This window comes from Calidris pugnax, unplaced genomic scaffold (assembly GCF_001431845.1).
Source record: "Calidris pugnax isolate Ruff unplaced genomic scaffold, ASM143184v1 scaffold21, whole genome shotgun sequence".
Taxonomy (NCBI): domain Eukaryota; kingdom Metazoa; phylum Chordata; class Aves; order Charadriiformes; family Scolopacidae; genus Calidris; species Calidris pugnax.
This window is the reverse complement of record NW_015090770.1, coordinates 1,693,994-1,717,241: the sequence shown is the minus strand read 5'-3', so window position 1 is coordinate 1,717,241 and position 23,248 is coordinate 1,693,994. Positions and strand designations below refer to the sequence as shown.

Sequence of the window (23,248 nt, the reverse complement as noted above, 5' to 3'; positions counted from 1 at the left end):
CAATGAAGATGATGTACTTTTAAATATTCCTGGGAAATCTAACTACACTAGAAACTGCCGTGATATGAGGGAACATGAGCCTGGGAGATGTTGGCTACCACTGGGTGCAGGGGCCCATATGTTAAAGGTTTTACTGCTCATACTTCTGCAGGACAGACAGAGAAAAAGCAGCACTGAGTCTGACACACCTGTTTCTACAGCAAATTATTTTCAATCAGTGCTGTAGTAATCACAATACATCAATTACTGTTTTGTCAGAGAGCTCATAATATGTAACGCCGTTTTAATCGTTGACAGTTGCACAGGATTTCAATGTCAATCAAATAATCTCTCTCTAAAATTAAAGAAAATGAGACACTCGAATCTCTTCTCTCTAAAATTAAAGAAAATGAGACACTCAAATCTCTTGATGACTCTGAAACTTTCAGGCTATTATGCACATCCTGACATCTAAGTCACATCACGGCCACTTTAAAGAGGGGGCAACTGTTGACAGAAAGATTAATTCACTTGCTCCAAGACACACAAGGGAAACATCGAGTTAGAACTAAGGACTTTCTCTCGTTTTGCTCTGCAATCACTTGTCCTGCCCAGACTGCCTGCTGCTCAAGCCCACTGCCCACAGTGTCCTACTTACTGGCTCATACACTGCCTTGCGTCCTTCCTGCAACATCACACACCCCCAAGTTTCACACAGTGCATCCACTTCTGCTTCCAGCCCCACAGAATTACCGGGCAGTCCTGAAATTCTGCTCTTAAACCATGGTGGGCCCCACAGAATTACCGGGCAGTCCTGAAATGCTGCTCTTAAACCATGGTGGTAACCATAGAATCACAGAGTTGTCTAGGTTGGAAGGGACCATTAAGATCATCTAGTCCAACCATCAACCTAACTCTGATAAAAAAACCATCACTAACCCATGTCACTAAGCACTAAATCATCAACCTCAACAAAGACCCATTTGTCCCTCGGAGCTTTCCTTGTCCTTAGGTTCCCCCTCAAGGTTTCTCTGCTGAGATGCAAACTCAGGACATTGGCCTGACAACACTGAAGGCAAAAGGCAGAATTTGGCTCTTACTGTGGCCAGTCCACCACATCGTAGAGAACAGGCAATTCTGTATTTCTGAACACAGGTTAGTTTACATGCTGTGCTGTGTGCCTACAACACAATGTGTGTTGGTGGAGTGTAAAGCTTGGACAGCAGAACAAATGTGACCCACACCGAGGAAAGGCCTGAGAACAAAGCACCACGCCAGGAGGAAATTCTAAGGGTTCCTTCCTCTGCCAGCATTAATAAATATCTAACCAAAAGGGTCATTGAAAGGCAAAAGCCACTGGTCCAAGAACACTGAATATCTCTGCGAAGGCAAGGAAAGTGCCTCAAGCATTAGATCATACTGATAAAAGTAAAGTCAGAGACACCCAGGCCAGTGTGTCACATTCACCCCTCTTTTCTGAAGTCCAATCCAGAGATGGCATTTGCAGTGCGAATTCGCTCAAAGTACTAGATCTGCATCCAACTCATGACAGAGCTCCTAGAGCATCTCTTCTTTCTACATAATTCTGAAAGGGATGCTTGTCTTCAGATTCTTTCCCATTCCTCTCCCCCAATTTCAAATTATACCTACCTTTTTTCTTTTGCTGGTTTCTCTTTGTCTTCTTCTGAGAGGGCCTGCCCTATTTGCAGAAATTCAGCTCTCACCATCTCTGGAGTAAGAATCATTTTGTACTCAGTTTCATCTGTCTCACTAAAAATTAGTAAGATGAGTAAGAATTGGGATTTATCCTTTTAAAAGTATTTTTTAGCCAACAAAACCAAAAGTACATTTTATGCAAGAGGGACTTTGTGCTTTTGTCATTGAGGATCTCTTGGGATAGGTTTAGACACATCCACCCAATTGGTTAAAACATAATCAGTCACACTGAATACAACATAGAGGAGAAACTTACTAGTCAATTATGTTCTCCCTGTCTCTCTCAGGTAAGTCACACAGCATTGGTGGTACATCCCTTGGAAGCATATCCAAACTGTAAGGATCCCTGCGATGGAAATGGTATTAGTTTAAGGTGAACAGAGAGTAACTGCACTCAATGCTTATATTTTGAAGCTTCACAGTAGTTGTAGTTACAATGAAGATGATGTACTTTTAAATATTCCTGGGAAATCTAACTACACTAGAAACTGCCGTGATATGAGGGAACATGAGCCTGGGAGATGTTGGCTACCACTGGGTGCAGGGGCCCATATGTTAAAGGTTTTACTGCTCATACTTCTGCAGGACAGACAGAGTTTGTACCTCGCAGGGTCTTCTAGCACTGAATCAAAAAGTATTCAAGAGAGGTGTTATTGAAAGTCCAGGCTGGAACTCTCCTTCTAGGGCTAGGCATTTCTTCTCATGATATTGTTCTTAACCCGTCCTTCAGGGAGGTCAGTAGGGGTTTTGTCCATTGGTTTTGGATTTCTGAGCAGCAATTAAATCCTCCCATAAGCCCATTTTTATCTGTGGGACTAGTTACTGGTCAATGTAGTTACAGACAGCAGAAACTGGTGCAAGGTAGAGGCACTGGACGTTCTAATTCCTTCTTACCTAGGTATTGTACTTGTCAATGTGGGAACGTTAGAGAAAGTGGAATACACCACGGGTAAGAATTTTCTCCATTCCATTACTCCAGAAATCACTTCCTGAAATGACAAGTGCTACAGTGATCAGACCTCTAATGCAGAACACTGCAGGGGAGGGAGGCTGCAGGACAGAGCATCTGACTTCTTGGCTGAGAATTGAGTCTGCAGGGGCTGCAGTTCTACATGTTTAAAAGGTGCTTCCTCCACTGCAAGGTCACGAAAATACAACAGACAGTGAAAAAAAGGAAAGAGCAGAGAAATACTCAGGGATAAAAAAGAGACATGGATAAAGAGACAAGAACAAGTTATTCTGACCCATGCACCTATTATTTAGGTGCACACATAATTTATATCTGAGAATGCCTTCTGTCTAGGACGACTCTTCATCTTCCTTTTTTATTCCTTAGACCAAATTCTCAGCAAGAACATACTGAAGCCAGGTACTCATACAATAAACCCAAAAGGCCATACCTCATGATGCAGAAATTTCTTTTGTGTGACTGGAATACTGGATTCTTTGGGGCATTCCTTGGTAAAGACATATTTTGGATGAGGACAGAGATGATATTCAATATTTGTTTCAGAATAGGCCAAAGGAGGTAAAACTGGAACTAATCCTGGAGTGGGGTTCTAAAAACAAAGAGGAGATTATTTTAAAAAATTGCTCTGAGCACCATGAGGAACAAAATTGATGAAAATTCAGTTCTTACAATTAACGTGGTCTCCCCAGATTCACATCTTTATCTCATTGTGATTGTTCTGTTTGGTGTGACCCATCATTTCCTGTCTCTTCCCCTCATCACAGACCCATAATCTGCCTGGTTTACCCATGCTCTCTGCTGTCTAAAATATAGCAATTTAGGTGTTGTCTCCAAGTGTGGAAGAAAAAACTATCACCCGATTACTCCAAAATCCATTGTTTATTCTCTGAACAGTCCAGAATCCAAGAACGGGAACTGGCCTCGCTGTGGTGGAAGCTTGTGAGCATTTTGCCATTTCTTTCACCACACTGCATCTGTTTCTGAATACAGTCTAATGCTGGACAGAGTGGGATCAGGCTGTGCCTGGCTCTTACCCTGACATGATAGAGATATGAAAGAGATGCACAGAGGTTCTAATCAGTAAATCCACTGGAGTCCTGGCCGTTATGCAAGCAGGACAAGTCTATACCCTGTATGTTATCCCAGGATCACCAGACTAGCACACTGGGCCATTGCAGCTAAGTAATGCTGAAAGGTGGAGCCACCCAAGGCGGGCACAGTGCCACTCTGGCTTGGAGATGCTGCCTGGTACCCATGAGTGCTAAGTGATACAGCTATCTCTGCCTGCTCAGAGACACCTCACAGAGCCCTGGGCTATGCTGCACTGTGTGGGAAATACCTTCTGTAGTAGGTGCCAAGTAGCACAATCTACATGACAATTAAGTAACAGAAAATCTTTCCATGCACATGGTTGTGATTTTTTGAATCTCTGGGCCTAATAATTTGGAAATGTGGCTTTGGGATGCTATGAGAACTACTGGAAACTCTAAGGCAGCTGAAAGCAATGTGAGCAAAGAGTTTGACGCTATTTCTCTCAGTTTACCTAAGGCTCAGACAGAATTGGAGTCCTCTGGCTGAACAGAAGGAAAAGACTGCACCTGTCCTACCTACCTGGGCAAGAGCACGAGGTTATAGAAGGACTGAGATGCCAAGACCATGGGTTCTTTCTAACATCCAAATGAGGAAACAAATGGAGAAGAAGGGAGGGGCCCCATGGTGCCCAGGAATCCTGGGATCAGTAACCATTTGTGGAGTGTGAGACTGAAGGGTTTCAGTTCTCTGCCATCACTGGCAACTTTGCCTTATCATCCCTCCCCTAAACTGATCAAATTGCACCTTAAGTTAAATGGTGCCCCTCTCAGTTGGATAAGCTCTGTGACTCCTACCTATCAGGGCTTGCACCAGGAAGGACCACTCTCACTCTGGATAGTTTTACATAACAATCTGAGCAAGAAAATTGCCCACCAATTGATGGTGGGCATGATGCCTACCATCACGCTTCTGATGAAACAAACACCTTCTCCCCTCCTTTCTTGGGTTCTTTGTGGAAGTCAGCCTCTACTTACAAAAATGCGAAGTGGGTCGCTCTCTGTAGGACAGACTAAAGCCTGGGGAGGAGCCAGTTTTAAGAGGCTTTCTGCTCCTTCTTCTGGGGATGGCTTGTGAACATCCGTCCTCTCCAGCTGCTCCTCAGGAGAAGCAACTACTTCAATCAACTCATCCTTTAAAAACACAGATACACAAGGTTTTCAGAGCTTTTTGGTATAAAATGTTGAAGCAAAATAAATTAAATAATTGTAGAAACGTAGGGTTGGGAGTGACTTCAGCAAAGTATTTGAGAGGACTTGTTACCTGGGCTCTCTGCCTCAGTGGTCGGGAAAGTTTTCGAGGTTTGTAACTTGTGGCTGCATAGTGTGTACAAAATGGCTGATACTTCCTAATGCTGAAATGCTGAGGAACCTACATGTAAAGATAAAAGATGCACTGCAGGAGATGACAATAATCACTTTTGATTAACTCATAGACGGAATGGAACATTCCAGCTTTATCACGGAAACGTAACATCTCTGTGGTAAAAGATATGTGGATCACTATTCTGAAACATGGTACATGACCAAAACTTTGAGAAGCCATACTTAGAATCACAGAATCGTTCGGGTTGTAAGGGGCCTTAAAGATCATCTGATTCCACCTCCCTCCAGACCAGGTTGCTCAAAGCCCCATCCAAACCTGGCCTTGAACACTTCCAGGGATGCACCAGGACAAGCTGAATGAGTGCATAAAGGAATATTTCCATTCTCGCTTTTCTATGAAAGATCATGGATTTAGCAGTTTCTTGATCAAATATACTGAACTTAATGGAGTGGAGAAAAGCTGTGTTAAGTAATATACGTAACACTGATAGATGAAGCAATATGTAATAATACAAGAAAGATTCCAGCTGAATCTGAAAAAAATTGTTACACCATCTGAAAAAAAAAAAAAAAAAAAAAGTGGACATTGAGCCAAAATCTACATTGATTTGAGCCTGAGGAAATATTTTTACTTTGATGGGGTGCAGAATTTGATCTTTTGCTATCCAAAATTGGAGAGAAAAGAGTTTAGAAGTCAGGAGGGAAAAACTGTTTCTGTACTTATAAAGCTGAAAAAACATTATATATTTCAAAAAGGAGATGTTTGCATTTTCTATGCAGGAATGAAGGAACTAAGCATGCAGAACTATATTCCAAATAAACAGAAGACTTCCATTATTTTCTAAAAGGAAGGGCACTTTTTTTTGTCGTTTTTCTTCTTCTGCAAAATCATGGATGTTAACTAATTCTGATCATTAATGTATAACTCAGAATTTTAGAATGCAATTAAGAGAATGCAAAGATTTTTTTATTGTTTTCAGCAGCATCCTTAGTAAATTTGAAGCCCTGAATTAATTTGTCAGAACACCAGAACACCAGTCACATTAAGAAATTTTAATAAAGGTAGTACTGGACCTGGGGCCAGTATCTTCAACAAAATTCTATCATCTTGAGTGTTGGCCACCATTTAAGCTACCATACCTACCAAATCACGGTAAAAGTCACGGGAACTGTGAAAGGGGACTATACGATCTTCAGATCTGCTGGAAGAAAAGTCCTTCCGTTCTCCACTTTTCTCTGGTTTGCTGAAACTCCTGCTGTCTGTCATGATTGGAAAGCAAAAACTATGATTTTGTAACATATCGTAATACGCTGTTTCGAAAAAAGAATCAAGCCAAGAATATATATTTAACATTTCCTAAAACAGAATGTGTCTAGAAATTTTAATATAAAAGGTAAGTTAGTAGTTCCTAAAGGCTTTAAAACCCACATCTACAAGATAGCAGACACAATCCCTTAACTGGCAGACAGATCTGATTTTCCCTTTTCTAAAAGGACATCACAGCCAGCTCACTCCAGCATGGTCCTTTATCTCATTCAGTCAGCAAGTCAGATACAAGTCAGAAGGCCTCTCTTACACCATTTACCATTACACCTTCTACCTGAAGATGCCCCATGGAAACATTCAAAGTCAGGATGGACAAGGCTCTGAGCAACCTGATCTAGTTGAAGATGTCCCTGCTCGTTGCAGGGGGATTGGACTAGATGACCTTTAAAGGTCCCTTCCAAGCCAAACTATTCTGTAATTCTACCTTGTCACAATTCATTTTTTTCTGGAAGACTCCTTTATAAGGACTCTGTCTCTACATTTAGATGTAACGCACTTCCTACACTGCAGTACAACCTGAATTATCGTAATATCAAAATACCAACTTGGTTTTCTGCTCCTTACCAGACACAGAGTCTTCCTTCAAATCTCTGGCTTCTCCGGATAGCCCGCGGAACAGAAGCAGTAAACGATTTAGCCGAATCTGAGTCACAATCTGAGACAATGATTTTAAAGTTTAATATTAAGCTGAGCACTCGAAGATTTACAGCCATAGAAATAAACATACATTACAAGTGTATTTATTCTACAGAGCTCACTCAGACATCTCTATTTCAGAATTTTTACTACAGTTTTCTGTTCAGGAGGGAGAAAGTGGGGAAGGAGAGGTGCAGAATGGACCTCAACTCTACAGTGTCAATACACATCAAAACCAGTTCAAACCTGCATTTAGTCTTACAGTTTAATTAGACTTTTTTTTTTTTCCACTAGGTCCTAATCCTTCAGCTGTGTCTATTGGCATATACAGATTTAAAAATGAGTAAACAAGCAGTTGATCAGGGCCATATGAATACTTGCTGTTTTGTGAATGAGGAAAATAAGTAGTAACCTGCACTGTGCAATTTGCCTAGTGCCAGATATCACAGGGTAACAATGAAGAGCCCTAGGTATTAATACCAGAAAGTGTCATTTAGCCACCTCCTTATTTGTGCAACACAGGAAAGAGCATTTCATTTCAGGACCTCCATATTGAGCCTACTATTGTAAACTGAATGGAGAAAAATATCCAAACTGGATAGTAGGAGAACAGGACATTTCCATATTGCCTGCTACATTTAGATTTACTCTGAAAAGAGCAGTGGAGATGCAAGATAATATTTAAACCCAATGAGGTAAGTGATTTTACTGATTAGTCTTTAGCTTCCAGGTTGGAAGGGATCTTAGGAGGTCTAACCTCCTGCTCCAAGCAAGGTCAGTGATGATATCAGACCAGGTTGCTCAGGGTTTTATCCAATCTGGTCTTGAAAACATCCAAGGATGTAGGCGGTACAACCTCTCTGGCCAACCTGCTCCAATGAGTGACTGTCCTCATGGTGAAAAAGGCTGTCCTTAGACACAGTCTGTATGTCTTTTATTTGAATTTATGCCCATTGTTTCCATGTTCCCACCATGCAGCATTGCAAAGATTCTGGCTCCATCACCAATAACCACATAACAGGTGCGTTGGAAGGTGCTGCTCTCTCCTTCTACTTTCCCTCCCCCAGCTGAGTGTCTCCTCACAGAGTGCTCCAGACCCCAACCATCTTAGTGGCTCTACACTGCACACACTTCAGCTTTCTGATGTCCTTCTTGTACCGGGGGCCCAAAACTGGGCACAGTATTCTATACGCATTTTGAAATATTCTCTTTTTTGTGCAAAAATGTTTATTTAAAAAAAAAACAAAACAAACACAACAAACTAAATTCATCTGCATTTGTTTAGTATTGATTGCAATACTAAGCACCAGCAGAATCACCAGCTGAAGCATTGGCTGAATACAAAACTTACTCCAGATCCTTATTTCCTGGTGAAGGAGGGAAATATTTATCGAACTATCAAATCCCTGGGTAGCTGTGAAGACTCCTTATGTGTTAGTTTGCACGTTCTTCTGTGCTATTTCCAAGGCATCGTGCCATCACACTGCATTCTGGTTGTTCACCTTACCTTGTATGCTGCTTGTTGGAATTTCCTCAACATCCTGTTTCTGTTGTCCCAGGGGTCATTACGGAGCAAGTTGAATGTGGGATGGACGCTTGGACGCTGCATGGTATTTTTTAAAAAACAGAAACGGAAAAGAAAAAGGACACCTGTTTTACAACTAGACAAGGGAGAAATTTCCTCCAGCCCAAGCCATTCCTTGGCCTGAATCCATATGTTATTTCTAAACACTGAAATTAAGTCAAATGAAAATGTTTGCAGTATTGGCATTTAACCAGAAGCCCGCACTTGCACAGGGCTTAATGGGAGGTAATCAGATATAATGTAGCATGGTCTGCATCCACCCAAATGACAACCACATACTATGACTTAAGTGCAACACAGGGGCAGTCAGTCAGTGAGGAGAATGGAGTAGGTCTCTACCGAATGCACAGCTGTGAAGTTGGAATAGCTGTAAGGGCTCAAACCAAGGGCCCAGCAAAACCAGTATCATGTCTCCAATAATGGCTGATAGGACATACTTAAAGAATGGCAAAAGACCGGGGTAAACTCCGGAGTGATAATTCTCCAGAATAACTTCCCCACCTCTAGTGATCTCTGGCTCTGGACATACTTGAGGCAGAAGCGATGCCTCTATATTTAATGCCTTAAATTGTCAAAATATTCTTTGAACACAAGTAAATCCCTTTCTTGATGCATTAAATCCAGTTTTAAATTGATGTAACAGAAGAATGTGGCACTAGAAGAGGCTCCAGTGGCCACAGAGTACAGTACCTCTCAACAGGAAGGCAGCTGCTCAACCAACATTTAGATTAGGAAGGTCCTCAGAACACCTTCTCCACCCAACCCCATGCCATGCCTTGCCAATTTTCAGCACTTTGTAAAACAGGCGTAAGTGTATAGTAAAAGACCAACTCCCACAGCTATCCTGTTCCTCAAGAAGGTAACACTTTATGTTGCTAACATTCAAAGTTCCTTCAGTAGCAGGGCATCTATTAAACAAAGCTCCCAATAATCCTAGGGAATGGGTCTTAGGAAGTACCTCACACCACAGAGAAGGACAAAAAAAAAAAAATCAAAGTACCAGAAAGGTTCCTATCAATCTGACCTGTGGTTGCAACACTGTACTAGAATTAAAATGGAAAATAAGACCCTGACACAGAAATAGGAATATTAGGAGGAAAAGTATTCAGTGCCAAATATCTATGGATGTTTGCTGGCTTAGTAGGGGACAATACCTGGTTGGACTAGATGATCTTTAAGGTCCCTTCCAACCTAAAGGATTCTATGATTCTATAACAACATATCAACAAACCTGGTCAACAGGCCGGACAACACGTCTGAAAGAAACTTCTACTTCGTTCCTTTGAAACTCCTGTTCCAGGATAGGATCCCCTCTTTGGATCTAAGGAAGAACAAGCACATTAGTACAAAGCATCCAGTGAATTTTTTTTCTCCTTTACAACTAGTGGAATCCACTCACGTAACTTTCTGGAGGTGCTTGACAAAACACAGACTTCATTCCCTTCTAGGGAGTGATTATTACAACCCTTGAGCAAGTCAAACAAAGTAAAATAATGCTTATTTGGGTCTAAGTTTCAATCAGATCTCTGCTGTAATGAAACACAGTTTCTCTTGCATAGTCAGAATCAGCCAGAGAGGGGTTACAGAACCAACACCATAAGTTGGCACCCAAACACATCTTCCCAGATGACAGCGCTACAGAAATTTTCTGCAGCTTTCAATGTTCTGTGAACATCTCTGTCATGGTTTCCAGTGGCACCAAACAGGTTACTACTGGTATCATTTCACTTCTTTGAGATCCTCTCAAAGTGTTTGGGCATGCTGGATAAATACCAGTGCTTCTTTTCATTGTGTCTCTTCCATCCCAGTCCTACTTACCCATTGTTTCATTTCCAGGATACTGTTATGCCTTAAACAAAGACCTTGGGGTTATTCTACAGAGTGAAATTCCCATGATTTTCATGGACTGAGGTTTTAATTAGTACAATGGAAGATAGATCAGGTCTCCAGGACTGCCACTCCCAGGCTGTATAACATAGTGACCACTTGAGCAACTGATAGAGGGACAGTAAATACTCTGTGAGGCCTAATGACACTAGAGGTGAACAAACTGACAGCATGAGCAAAAATACACCTCTGTCAGATAGTTATGGAGGCAACTGCATTACCAACCAGAGATATCCGAACCTCTGTGGCCAACAGGTAAATAAATAAATGTTTCTAAACACAGTTAACATACATTTAATTCAGTGATACAACAGTCTCACAATGTAGATCCTCTTTTTACTCACTTCCTTTTTGCTAGTATTAAATATAATGTTTTAATTAATTCACAGCACCAAATTCAGTGTATAAATTAAGCCTTTACCTTATCTCTAAATAATTTTACTCCCATAAACAGCTCCTTGGAAGTCAGTGGGATGTCAGAAGCTACTTGAGTATCCAGGAGGCAGAATAAGAGGGACAAGCCCCACCTGTCCCTTGAGGGCTGTGCCACATGGGGAAAGATATTTCCTGCCACCAAGTATTGCTGCTGTCACCTCCATGGAAGGTGACCTGCAGACTGGGGTGACTGGAAGAAACCAAAGAGAGAGAAGGTGCAGGTGTAAAAGAACAATCTGCTGAGTTATCTCCCCATGGCTCTGCATGAGAGTACTGACTGGGTTTAGCTCTTTGACTGTGAGCCATTCAGGACACCAGCTCTTCAGGGAGGTGCAACAGAAACAGACAGTTGAATTTGGTCACGGTGCTGACAGGATTACACTGCCACATTGCACTGTGATGTGTCTGGGTGCAAATCTGCTAGGTTGGGCAAATATCTAGTTACATTTCCTTTAATATATTATCATTCTCTCTGTCTACCTCCAAGATACAGCCACCTCAGAAACAGTGATACACAGGCGTAATAAAGGCATAACTACAGTAAGAAGTAGAGTTAGTACATGTTTGCATTGATGTATGAAGAAAAACTGAAGACATAGAGAACTTGATACAATTCACTAGTGTATCTGAAAGTATAAGTTTGATTTTAAATTTACAGAAAAAACAGCAAAGACTAACCTTGTATTGCTCTTCTTCCCTCTGTCGGTTTTCAATAATCTCTTTTTTAAATTCCACAGACATCGGATCTTTGCCTTTATGAACCTGCCTGCATTTAAAGTGGAGGCATAAAAAATGCTTTACTTAGTGCATAGTTTTCTGTACTTTAAGGCTAACAGACTTATTCTCCTCTTCCTAAGGTGTCTACAAGTCCATAACATTCAGCATAAGAGCAGATCTGTGGATTGCAAATGAAACCACAATGTGCTTACACTCATGACTGTGTTTTGCTTTATGCCATTTGATGTATGTGTGCAATTCTGTTCACTCCAATATACATTTTAGCCTTGAGTTATTGACAAAAGCTTCCTTGCCCTTAAGGGCACAAGATGAGATGCCTGAGAGCAAGGCTATAGGTGAACAAGGTTTTCAGCAGGTTCCTTTCTGAGTGCAACCAGAAGACAATCAAAGACCGCATTGGGTACTACTATGAATTACTGCTGAGACTGCTCTTAGTCAGAAGAGAAAAGAAAAGAAAGTAAAACAACAGTAACTTAGCTGTAAAACAAACCTATCAGGTCATGAAATGGCAGCATTATGCACTAGTGGATATTGCATACGTCATTCATAGAGGCCTTAGCTAAGCAAACCCCAGTTTTGTTGCTGCTAACCCGCACTTACCACTTCAGATGATTTGCTTGCTCTTCCTGAATATTTTGTTTGACTTTTAATTGAAATATGGCTTCCTTCATCTCTCTTGTTTTTATCCCTTCACTGCCTTGGCAAAGCACTGCAGGAATACCAGAAAGCCGTATCACACCTCAAACTAGACTGAATTTTTAATTGCAAAATCCACCTATTATGATAACTGAACTCATTAAGACATAAAGCTGAGATTTCTTACAGAAAGTGCAATCACATCACCTCAGCAATTCCAAAGCTGAGTTCCTCATAAGAAATCTACAAATAATGCTATGACCAAGTTTATGCTGCTTAATTATATTACCTTCTTTCAAGTCCTTAATCTTCAATTTGCCTGGTTCCTGATTCAAAACAGTAGCTACAGCATATGGGTTTGACAAGTCTGTGGGGAATCTGAGGTTCTGGTATTCAATTTCCTATGAGATAAAAATTAATAGGAAGAAATAGAAACAAGAAAGATTCTCAGCCCAGAAAAAGCGCTTGTGATTATAATCTCTTCTCACCTTTACTTTTTGAAGAGGCCTCGATCGTGGTCGGCTGAATTGGCCTCTTCTCCACACCATGGATTTTCCTGCAGACACAGCTTTTTTCTCTGGAGCAGTTTGTTGTTTGTCAAAACGTTCTTTTCTAAGTGTCAGAAAGACAGATATTGCTCTTGTAAGTACCCTGTAAATGGCATAAAATCTAGTACATGCATTTACATCCCCTTTAGATATACAAGGAGACTGGAAATTTCTCTCCTAAATTATAACTGGAACCAAAATTTCTAGTCTTCAGAGATCACAAAGTATTATCAAGTACAGCCCAAAAGACCTTACTGCTCAAAACCCTCTTGCAAGGCTTTAGCAGTAAGAATAATATAGAGCAGGGATAATAGAAGCTGAGGATGTTCAACACTTCCTTAAAGATATGTAACTTCTTGTTATTTTTATTATGGTACAATTTCACTTCATACAGATTAAGGGCATTCCGAGCAAATTATGCAAGAGAGTAGGTACATGTATCAACAGTTTAATTGCATTGATGCATTTTAAGTCTCCATAGATACAAATGCTTCAAATTATTACAGCAAAATGGCATGAAATCCTACTACACAGGTATTTTTTATCACTGGGTAAAAATACTGAAAGATCAGTCAGCCACACATACATTAGACCCAGATGTGGTGTTGATGTTCCTGTGAATACACACACATAAGGCTTTGAGTGAAACTGTGAAATCAGTAACTGCATTGTCATTTGTGCTGTTCCATACTCAAGTGGGGAATATTTCACAGTTACTTCCACTTTTCCATTGCCTGGAATGATTCCTGTGATCAGAGGAGAAAAACAGTAAGAGTGCATCTAACATGAGCCCACTTAAGTATGCTGAAATTGACTCAGGAGTACATTTTTTTTTAAACAATATTAATGTTTGAAGGAATGGCACTAGGCCTGGAAAATATTTCAGGTCTCAAAGTGTTTTTCAAGATATTTTGCAACAGCAGAGAGATTTGACAGTAAGACTATAATATTTCCTACTGTTGTGAAAATAATTGCTTGTTTATATGTAGAAATTCTTCACTTGCATCTGCCAGTCTTAAGTCTCTAGAACTTCCCACTTTCATGAGCAAAGCATTATAAGCATATTCTTCTGGGCTCTTCCAAGTTGGGGGAATCATTTAGATTTGATACATTTTCTTTCTCTATTTGGTCTTGTTTCCTTATTACCTATCCCATTATTTTCTCAACCCCTTTAACCACCCTTCATATCCTTAAACATTCGGCCCTGATGCTCCTCAGCATTTCTGCATCTGCATTATTCAGCTCAATAATTAATCAGAAATAATAATAACCTCTGTAAAGTGACCATTGCCTGGTTTTCTGCATCCTGTAGTTTTAAAGACCAGTTAGTTTCATTGTTGTTTTTGTGTGTGTGTGTAATTTGTTAGAGTATTTCATCACTACTGGCTTGAGTAGGAGCTGAAACTTCTTAGTGCTTTTCAGATGGCCTTCAGCACCTCAGTTTCTAGGTACCAAAGTTTCTGACTTAACTTCTGCTGGGTTGATGTCTTTTCTGCGATATTTTTGTTCCCCTTTCACCCAAGAAATAAGCCAACTTAGAAAGCATGAATTAGTTCCAGCCATTTTGTCTATGATGATGCAAAAAGCCAAAAACTTCCTGATTTTACAACTTCTCCCTAGTTTTACTCAATTGTAATATTATTCCTTTCCTCCTTTGATATATCAAAACTTCTTTAAGCACAAAGTGAGAAAGAATATTACACTGAAAGAATGACCCAAAACAAGGTAGAAGCATAGTTCATCTTTGTGAACCACACATATGATAGAATCCAACCACTGCCTCTGGAGAATGAAAATCCATCTGACAAGACAGGGCAAATTCATATCATTGTACATCCAGGAACAAAAGTAACTTTTATTGAAGTGCACAAGTAGTCAAAGCTTAAATTCCAGGGTCACTAATGGCACTAAGCACCAGATTTATGAATGTTTTTATTTATTTAGATTTTTATGTATTTTCATGGAATTGACCGGGCTGCTACGTGACTTAGACAGCCAGGTCTCATTCACTTACACATTTTTGTCAGAACACCCGGGCATCTAAGATGCTTCTGCCAGCACCTGGCAAATGTAACAATGATAGCAACTGACCTGCAAACAGTTATACCTGCCTCAAGACAGAGCCCTCTCCAGCACTAGGCATGAAAATAGCTGAGCAAACTGTAGCCAAAAGTCCCTGCCTCTTGTAAAGCCCATACACAGAGGTCTAGGCTGAATCTTAATACCCACTGCCACCCCATGAAACACCTGCGACAGCGTGCTTTGTGCCCATCACCGCAACAGCTACCGAAGCAATGAACACAATTCTATCAAATTCTTCCAGACCCCTAGGGGAAAACAAGGGATGTAGATAAAAGGTCACCTTTTATTTCCTCTGTGCCCCCAGTCAAGTATCATGATGCACACCTATTCCACAAAGACAGGTATCTGTTCCTTTAATGGGGCAAAAGCAGACAGTCCTTGGGGAAAGGTGTGATAAAGATGTGAGTGCTGGGCTTCCTGCCTCTTTCCAGCAGCTGGATGGACTGTTTGGGACATCCCACATTTTGCCAGAGGTCTGTAGCTGGGCATCGACAAAAGAAATCTACCAGCCACAGAGGGCTCTTTGCCATGAGACTGCATAGGACTAATATTTATCAGCCTGCATTTACCTGGAAACACTCTAAGGCAAAGGCTTTTTCTGGGTAGCACTGAAAACACCGTCACAAGTAACTACACGTAATGAATATGGATTTAACATTTAGAATTTTAAATAAGTTCAACCTACCAAATGTTGGCTGGACGGTGAAGGCTCTGTGAGGCTGAATAAAATCAATGTGGAATTCAAAATCTATTGGACAGCTGCACTGCAACGGGATAACATACTCCTTGCTGAAAAGAGAGAAATGAAGAACTAAATTAATGAAAATACAGTTGATCATCAATTGCAAGCTGGAAAATTATATTATATACGACATGCACTGAATTTATCTGCGTTCAGAGGGTTAGGTTACTTATTAATGTGAGAACAGGCATTCCTCATTGTTCCAAAATGGCAAAATACTTCAGATCTTTCACTCAAGTGAGGAAAGAGAGCTAAATCTTGATTTGAATGCTGGCTATTTTACATCTTGACTTACTTTCTCCTATCCATGCAGAATCTAATTACAGAAAAATTTATAAAATTTAATTTTTAGAAATTATTTATGTTTGTCCTCAAATTCTGACAAACTGCAATAACTAGCAAGTGCAAACAATCCAAACTGGAGCAACAATAAATACAGAACCAGAAATCAGCCTTCTCCCATGGCCCTCCTGGTGGAAAACGATGAGAAAAGACTGTGCACTCTTCAAAAGTGTTGAAAACTCCAACACATCAGAATGACTGGACTTGAACCACCTTAGAAATAATGATGCTGTGGCCTGATTTTCATAAAAGCCCTTTGTGTCTGATGCTGGTTGTGTGAGGGGTATTAGCACACATCTTTTCAAGCTGTCTTGCTTTTGTATGCATCTGTTTTCATGTATCAAATTGAAATACAAAAGCATTGCTATAACACCATCCATCATCCTACAAATCAGAACCAATTTACCAGGCTTATTTCTGGTTTTTGTAAACTGTCTGACTGAAATCTTATCCGGCTGATTAGCAAAGAATGCAAGTTAGTTATACACAGTGTTCCTTTGGAAAGCACATTTTGAAACCCCTAAGGAAATAAACAATAGCAAAGTCCTCTTTTCTCTGCCTTAATATGACCTGTTCATGAAGTAGATGTAACAGCAGACTGGGGAGGTTTTTAAGGTGCAGTGCAGCTTGTAGGGCAACTAAAATACCTTAAAAAAAAAAAAAAAGACAATTATGCAGCCTGTTGCCTGATGGAGAAAGCTGGGTGGTAGAATATAGGTCTTATCCTACACTTATGAAAGTAAAAGTCCATTTCCATCGATTTTCCATTGATTTTTCCATTTTCTATGGATTGAGCCCATAGTCCTTTGGGTTCTGTACAGTATCAAGTATCTTAGAGAGCTTTCATTTTTAGGAAAGTTTTTAATAGCCTAATGATGAAAAATAGTGGCAAAAATTAAGGTTTGAAACCATCAGTTTTCTCTTCAGGAACTCTTCCAAGTTCCTTCAGGGGCATCCCTGTTGTGTTGAGAAATCTTCCCGTTATTTAAATTCTATCTTGCACTTTGCCTAATCTCTTCTCTGTATTCTGAGAGTATGAAAATTCTGCATGCTTCAGCATTTGTTATAAAAATGGAGAAAATAAACAGAATCACATCATGCCTAGAGGCACCCAGAAAGTCAGGAGTTATGTTCAGTCCTGTGAGAAAGCTGCATTCTGATGGATTTGCTTATTTTACAGAGTAAGGGGAATTAGAAAAAACAAATAAACAAAAAGACACAAATGTTCTTTCCACAATGCTGGGCTCATTTTTACTGTAGAATTTTCTGTTTTCCTTGTATGTGTCTTGCATATTCATATTTCTGCGCTTCAGTAAAATTAATGAGTTACTTCCAACTCATAGGCTAGGACAAAACCTAGCTGCCAAGATTTTCAGTTCCTAGAATTCACTCAAATCTTTACACTAACACAAATCACCATAATTACAACTAATATGGTCAATATACTACAGAACTAGACCCTAATCAACAGGATCTCCCTTCTCCTTTTTGCCCTTCCTGGTTCCTGTTAACAATTATTACCAATTACTTCATAAGAACAGTCAGTGTTACATTCATCTAACTCTTTCTGTAGAACAGTCAGTGTTACATTCATCTAACTCTTTCTGTTGCATAAAGTCTCTAAGCCATTTAGAGCTCCACATCAGAAGACCACTTTAAATATTTTTAAATAGAAGAAGCAAATCTAATGACTGATCAATCTCTGGACTGAGGATAGCTACCACTTACACCTACCATTACTAGCTCATGTCTTCCTTTCAAGATGAAGGGTTCTGGAAATGAAGATGCATTCACTTAGGACTTATTAATGCTAAAAAGACATAGAACTTGAGAGTGTACAGATTATGAACAGCAGCCATGTCATTTCACCACACGATGACTGAAGTGAGTCAGCACGAATTTTGACTAACTGAAACTGTATATGTTTAGTTTGCACAGCATTTACTTTTCTGTGAAAGTGCGCTGTGAGCTTGAAACAGTTCATGTAAGGAATTATTTTGCAGCCCAGATGGTAGCTGACTTCACAAATAGAGGAAAATAAGATTTTTCAGATTTTGTGTATGTCTCACAAAATGTGGACAAACGTCTGTCCTTAACTCACCTCTTACCAACTGATACATCAGACAGATTTATAAATGATGGAAATTCTACAACATTCACAGCAGGGTAAGCATGTACAGGAACGACTAATGTATCTTCTCCCTGAAAAAAAAAAAAAAAGGGGTAAATATTTGTTTCTTATAATGAACAGAAATAAAATGTTTGTGTAGTAGTTGGCCAGCAAGTGGGCATAAAACATCTTCAAGATCATCCCTGTGTTGCACCTCAGGACACTGATGTTCTACCTGCTTTCAGTATCCATCTGTCTTTCCATACTTTCAGCATCTAGAACTCCTCCAAGGCTGCTCAGCTAAGACATTACATCAGTGTGGCACAAAGGCTGCCCTACTGGCAAATAATAACAGAATGAGGAGGATATTCTACCCACAGCTCTGGGATGTTTATAGAGACAAAAATTTTGGATGCTTAAAATTAAATACTCCAATCCAGACTTACTGGGAATAAACCTATATGGTTTTAGGAGATTAATGGTACCTTTACTTTATCATTATGATCGTGTCCTAATAGTTGTTTCATTCCATTAGGATTGTAAATACATTTTTATAATAAATCCTCACCTGACAGTGAATTCGGATGCAGTCATAGTAATATCGCCACTCATCAGGACAAAAATCAACAGTAACCACATATGACAAGCCAGGGACAAGCCGGTGCTAGAAAACGACCCAAAATAAGATAGAACTTATGTAAAAGATGCTTATAAGACACAAAACCAGAGCAGCATGCAAAGACCAGTGTGAAGGCTTTCCAACACTTACTGTTTTGTTGTATTTGATCTGAAAATACTTTGTCTGGGGAGGTATTATGTGAAGGTTTATTACATCACCAGAAATATTTGTCAGCTTCTGTAGAACAAAAGAAAACCAAAACCACAGAACACTTTACGATATGAGGTCAGTTGAGAATGCCAACTGTACTTTCTGAGACTATCCATAGCAAAGAAGCTGTATTAAACAAGGAAGCAGTAATTTTTACTTTAGCAGAGATAATTCTGAACATGCTCTGAATTTAAAAGAAAAGCATGTAAACCTTGCATCCTGCATTTTTATTCTTTGGAACCAAGTCACAATTCCTTACCTAGGAATAACAGTCTTGCTAAAGAAGAAGCTACTGTTGAATCAAATTCTGATCCTGTTTTCCTTTTGTGCAAAAGGAACAAAAAATTAAACAAACTATTGACTTCACTTTTACAGAGTGAAACAACAGAAATTATGTAATATTCCATGGTTTTCAAAGCAAACCTTTGGATGCTGACAGTTCAGCCTGTAAAGCCTCCTGCCTCTTATTTACTTTCATTATATCTGGAGAACATAGTCTGCCATAATCACCCAACTTCTGCCTCAAAACACTTACCATATGAACAAAGAAGGCAGACAAAGGGAAAACAGAGAGAAGAAAAGGAAATACCCAAGCTATTCACAAGGAAAGGTTAATCAAACCTATGCACGGAGTACCTTTCCTTAGATTAAATTGCCCTTGGCAGAAGGCCAAAGGTGCTTTCAAAATCTTCCCACCAGTGAACATGTTTGCAGACACAGTGACAGTCCAAGTGCATTTTGAAAACAGTCTCTTACGGACTTAAAACATGAACCCTTGCACCCGATGTGCAAGTCATATTTCACTAACAGCTCTCACAGGCATGGGAAACAGAGAGGTAGAACAGAGACTGGAAAGGACAGTGATGCACACAGCAGCTGCTCATGTTCTGTTACCGCAGGACCACTGATTTTAAGTGCAGCTTTTTAGAGCACTCCATGGAGCAAAAGGCCTCAAGACCACAAGCAGTCTACTCAGCTTCTGTTATCCTTTTATGACCCTCAAGAGGATCCCTGCTCTGATACTCACCAGTGTCTGTTGGTGATGTTTTCCAACTTCATACCCTCCATAGTGTAACACAGCAGGCTCAGCCTGTACAACCTTGTTCCTCTGAAGCTCTGAATAAATCTCTACAGAGACAGATAATGAAACAGGGAGAAAAGGAGACCAGGTGAAACACACATGATGATTATTACTTACATTGATTAAGTATATTTATGTTGCACCCAATGCATTACAGAGAAAATAATGAGAAAGAGATTAATTCTTCTGTTAAGCAGGTGTGACTCTTTAAATGGAAAGTAAAGGCAGCAACTACTACCCCAGCAGAGACATGATCCTGTCACCAGTTTATCTTTTGGCATCATGGCTTCAGCAAGCTACCCCAAAACTTCAGGGTCAGCCAAGATCAGTACAGCCACTACTTCTTTCCTGACTACCTCTGCTATGATTTGGACTCACAGGAAGTGCAATTTAAGCAACAGGATGAAAGTTTTGTCTGTGAGTTGTGAAAAAAAATAAAATAGCAAAGTCCCTCCTAGGATTGCTTCAAGGTTGGGGAATAGTGAGAGAGCAGAAACTTACTTGATTCCAGCAGGTGATTGGGAACTGCATGTCTTTTTTCAGGTTCCTCCACTAGGCTGTCAAGAAGGACACTGGGAATTTTCTTGAAGGATTTCTTAGCAATTATGCTTTCTGTGGAGGTCGATTGAACCACGTCCATGTTACGACAGAAATTGAGTTTGAATGGTACTAAAGTTCCTCAGCACCTGGAGGTGAATCAAAACAACATAATGATCAAGATGTCTTCCCTTGCACTGATAACATCTGTTGCCTAAAACTGCCAAAAAACATTTAGGAGATGGAGTTACTTTTCTCCTACTGAAGTACACCATGAAACCTTGCTCCCACCACAAGCCCTAACATTTTGGGCATGTTCATCTGTTCGAGGGCTTACTGGGTATATTTGGCTTTCAGGACTATGTAAAACATCCCTCTCTTCCTTCACATACCCCCACAAAGAGAACGAGAGAAGGTTCTTCTGATAATTCCACTATCCAAACTAATCTCTGCAGAAATGTTCTTCCAATCTCTCCTGAGTGTTTGGGCTGTTAACTTGCAGATTCATTTTTAACTTTTAAATATTAATATGAGGGATAAGAAAATTGGCATTTGAATCTTTTGTTTGGATAGCATCATCTGGATTATTTGTTTAGTGAAGATAACTGTAAACCCAGAAGGCCACAAGTATCCTGTGTTAAGTAAGCACAGTTATCAGAACATAAACTACTCTAATGACAAGTGCAAATATTACACAAAAAGGACACCACACACAATCCATCCACAAAAAATTATCTGCATAAATATAGCACGCACCCCTTGGTTCTCCTATGAACTCCATGGAGAATAGACAAGACACTTTTGGAGAAAGTAACAAGTTCAAAAGCCACACTGGGTTTTTCAACCCTCAAGAAGGGGTCTGAAACCCCTTCATTTTGTATTTGTTCTTCATGAACAGGAAGGTGGGTGCACAGCTCAGGATGGTACCGCATAAATATCAATGCACAGGTGAACTCACCCAATGCTAGACAATGTAGACTCCTCCCGAGGCACCTTCCCGCTCCTGCAGCAGCGGCACGAAGGCTGATGAGCTGCTGGGACACCAGTTGTACGATCCACACTACGCCAGCGCTTTAAGATTCAACAATTCCAAAGTTGAATCATTAGTACCAAGAGCAGTATAGTATTTGTTTCGTCACTTTAACACTCTCATACCGGCCTGAATGACCTTAAAGGGCCTCAACCTAAAATTAACACCGATCAATAAAAGTTTGCGAGAAGTAAAGGCAGAGGGGAGCATCAAAGCGATGTCCAACGTACCTAGATCAGCACTTTTGAGGACTGAAGAGGTCCACCTCCCCCATTGCATTTTATGGTCTCATCTCTGGTATTTGTCTGGTTTTCTAGTCTGCTTTAAATCTTTCAGGCAGAAGATGAGAGGTGCTTCAAGCTCATAAAGTGCTGTTTTGATTTATGGTCTTGTGCAGTATTAAATAATAAATAAGCAAGAAGCTTAAAATAATGTGCTACCAGAACCCTGGCCTCAATAATATTTTCCACTCTGTGCCTCCAAGTACAAATTTTCCACTTGCAACAGAAATTCTACAAGAGGAACCGTATTATTGTGCACAACAGTAAGTTTCTTCTGAGGTAGTGAGACCAACCAAACTCGGACAAAAACGTGCTAAAAAAATTCTAAACATAAGGCTTACATTCTTTCCACTTGTGTTGTTCAACTTTAATTTATACAACCACCATCCTCTTTCTCTTGGTCAGCATTCCCCATCTGGAATACAAGTTTTGAAAAGCTGTAGACAGACTTACATTAGCAAAGGATTCCCCGTGTAAACTTATCAGTAATTTACAGTGATGCTACCATCGTCACTCACCAACGTTAATACCACCCTGCAGTGTTCCTCAAAGGGCTAATACAGGAGGAATGTTTACATTCCAAGGTCCTGGAATCTCTGACTGACAGACTGATGTTAAGTTTTCCCAGGACACCTGGGCAAAGACACCAACAAGAGAACTCTGGGGCTGTGAAATCCCAGCTCCCTTGCAGGCAGTGCCAAAACTCACCCCAAATCCCCTCAGACCAGGGAAGGTATCACCCTCCTTTTGTCATCACTTGGGGGTTTTGATCCCTTTGTGCCTCAGAGCTCCTAGCACCGCTAGAAAGGGATGCAGTTTAATGCCATTACATTCCGCGCGAGACTTGTAAAAGCACCGACGTGCTTTAGGAGCAATGGAAAACGTGCTTTTAAGGTCCACTCTACACAATTAGGCTAGAAGAGTTTGCTAGCTGGCAGAAGGGCTTAGAGCTTCTCACCACCTACCCCCGCCGGTGCCGCAGCCCCCTCAACCTCCAGCCCTGCCGCCGGGCGTCCCGCCCCAACCCCTTGGAGCCTCTGCGAGCCCCGCAGGCCGAGGGAAGCCCCCTTCCTCCGCCCCACGCATCCCCACGGCCCGGAGGGAGCCTCTGTGAAACCCGTTCCTCCCCTCACAGCGGCTCCCGTTCCCGGCGGCCCGGCAGCCGGACACCCCGGCCGGCGGTGAGGCCCGGCCCTCACCTCAGCGCAGCGGCGGCCCCGCCGGTTGCTAGGCAACGGGGCAGCCCCAGCTGGGCCGCACCACTCGCGGTTTGAGGGGGGGGGAAAGGGGGGACTGGGGTTGGTGCGGGGGAGACCCCCCCCCCCCCCGCGCCCGGGGGCGCC

General features: G+C 40.9%; 1 protein-coding gene across 4 annotated transcripts in view; it reads right to left on the bottom strand.

Annotated features, from left to right (window-relative positions):
- CFAP221 (cilia and flagella associated protein 221) overlaps positions 1-23,248 on the bottom strand; it is a 30,507-nt gene that overhangs the window by 6,957 nt on the left and 302 nt on the right. For 2 of the 4 annotated variants that reach the window (XR_001411611.1, XM_014938978.1), the window contains exons 1-24: positions 22,424-22,662; positions 22,247-22,320; positions 21,553-21,665; positions 20,559-20,743; positions 20,004-20,104; positions 18,917-19,003; positions 18,716-18,811; positions 18,139-18,239; positions 15,639-15,742; positions 13,458-13,617; positions 12,812-12,935; positions 12,613-12,724; positions 12,288-12,396; positions 11,628-11,715; positions 9,859-9,948; positions 8,550-8,645; positions 6,971-7,061; positions 6,224-6,339; positions 5,018-5,125; positions 4,732-4,887; positions 3,096-3,254; positions 2,590-2,684; positions 1,952-2,041; positions 1,630-1,749 (exon numbers count right to left, since the gene is read on the bottom strand). Coding sequence is in view for 1 of the 4 variants with exons in the window: in XM_014938978.1 (XP_014794464.1) it covers positions 1,630-1,749; positions 1,952-2,041; positions 2,590-2,684; positions 3,096-3,254; positions 4,732-4,887; positions 5,018-5,125; positions 6,224-6,339; positions 6,971-7,061; positions 8,550-8,645; positions 9,859-9,948; positions 11,628-11,715; positions 12,288-12,396; positions 12,613-12,724; positions 12,812-12,935; positions 13,458-13,617; positions 15,639-15,742; positions 18,139-18,239; positions 18,716-18,811; positions 18,917-19,003; positions 20,004-20,104; positions 20,559-20,697 (2,342 nt within the window). In the remaining 3 variants the exon portion in view is untranslated. Of the gene's footprint in view, positions 1-1,629; positions 1,750-1,951; positions 2,042-2,589; positions 2,685-3,095; positions 3,255-4,731; positions 4,888-5,017; positions 5,126-6,223; positions 6,340-6,970; positions 7,062-8,549; positions 8,646-9,858; positions 9,949-11,627; positions 11,716-12,287; positions 12,397-12,612; positions 12,725-12,811; positions 12,936-13,457; positions 13,618-15,638; positions 15,743-18,138; positions 18,240-18,715; positions 18,812-18,916; positions 19,004-20,003; positions 20,105-20,558; positions 20,744-21,552; positions 21,666-22,246; positions 22,321-22,423; positions 22,663-23,248 lie in introns of those variants that run through there. The other 2 variants (XR_001411614.1, XR_001411615.1) reach the window with 2 other exon arrangements.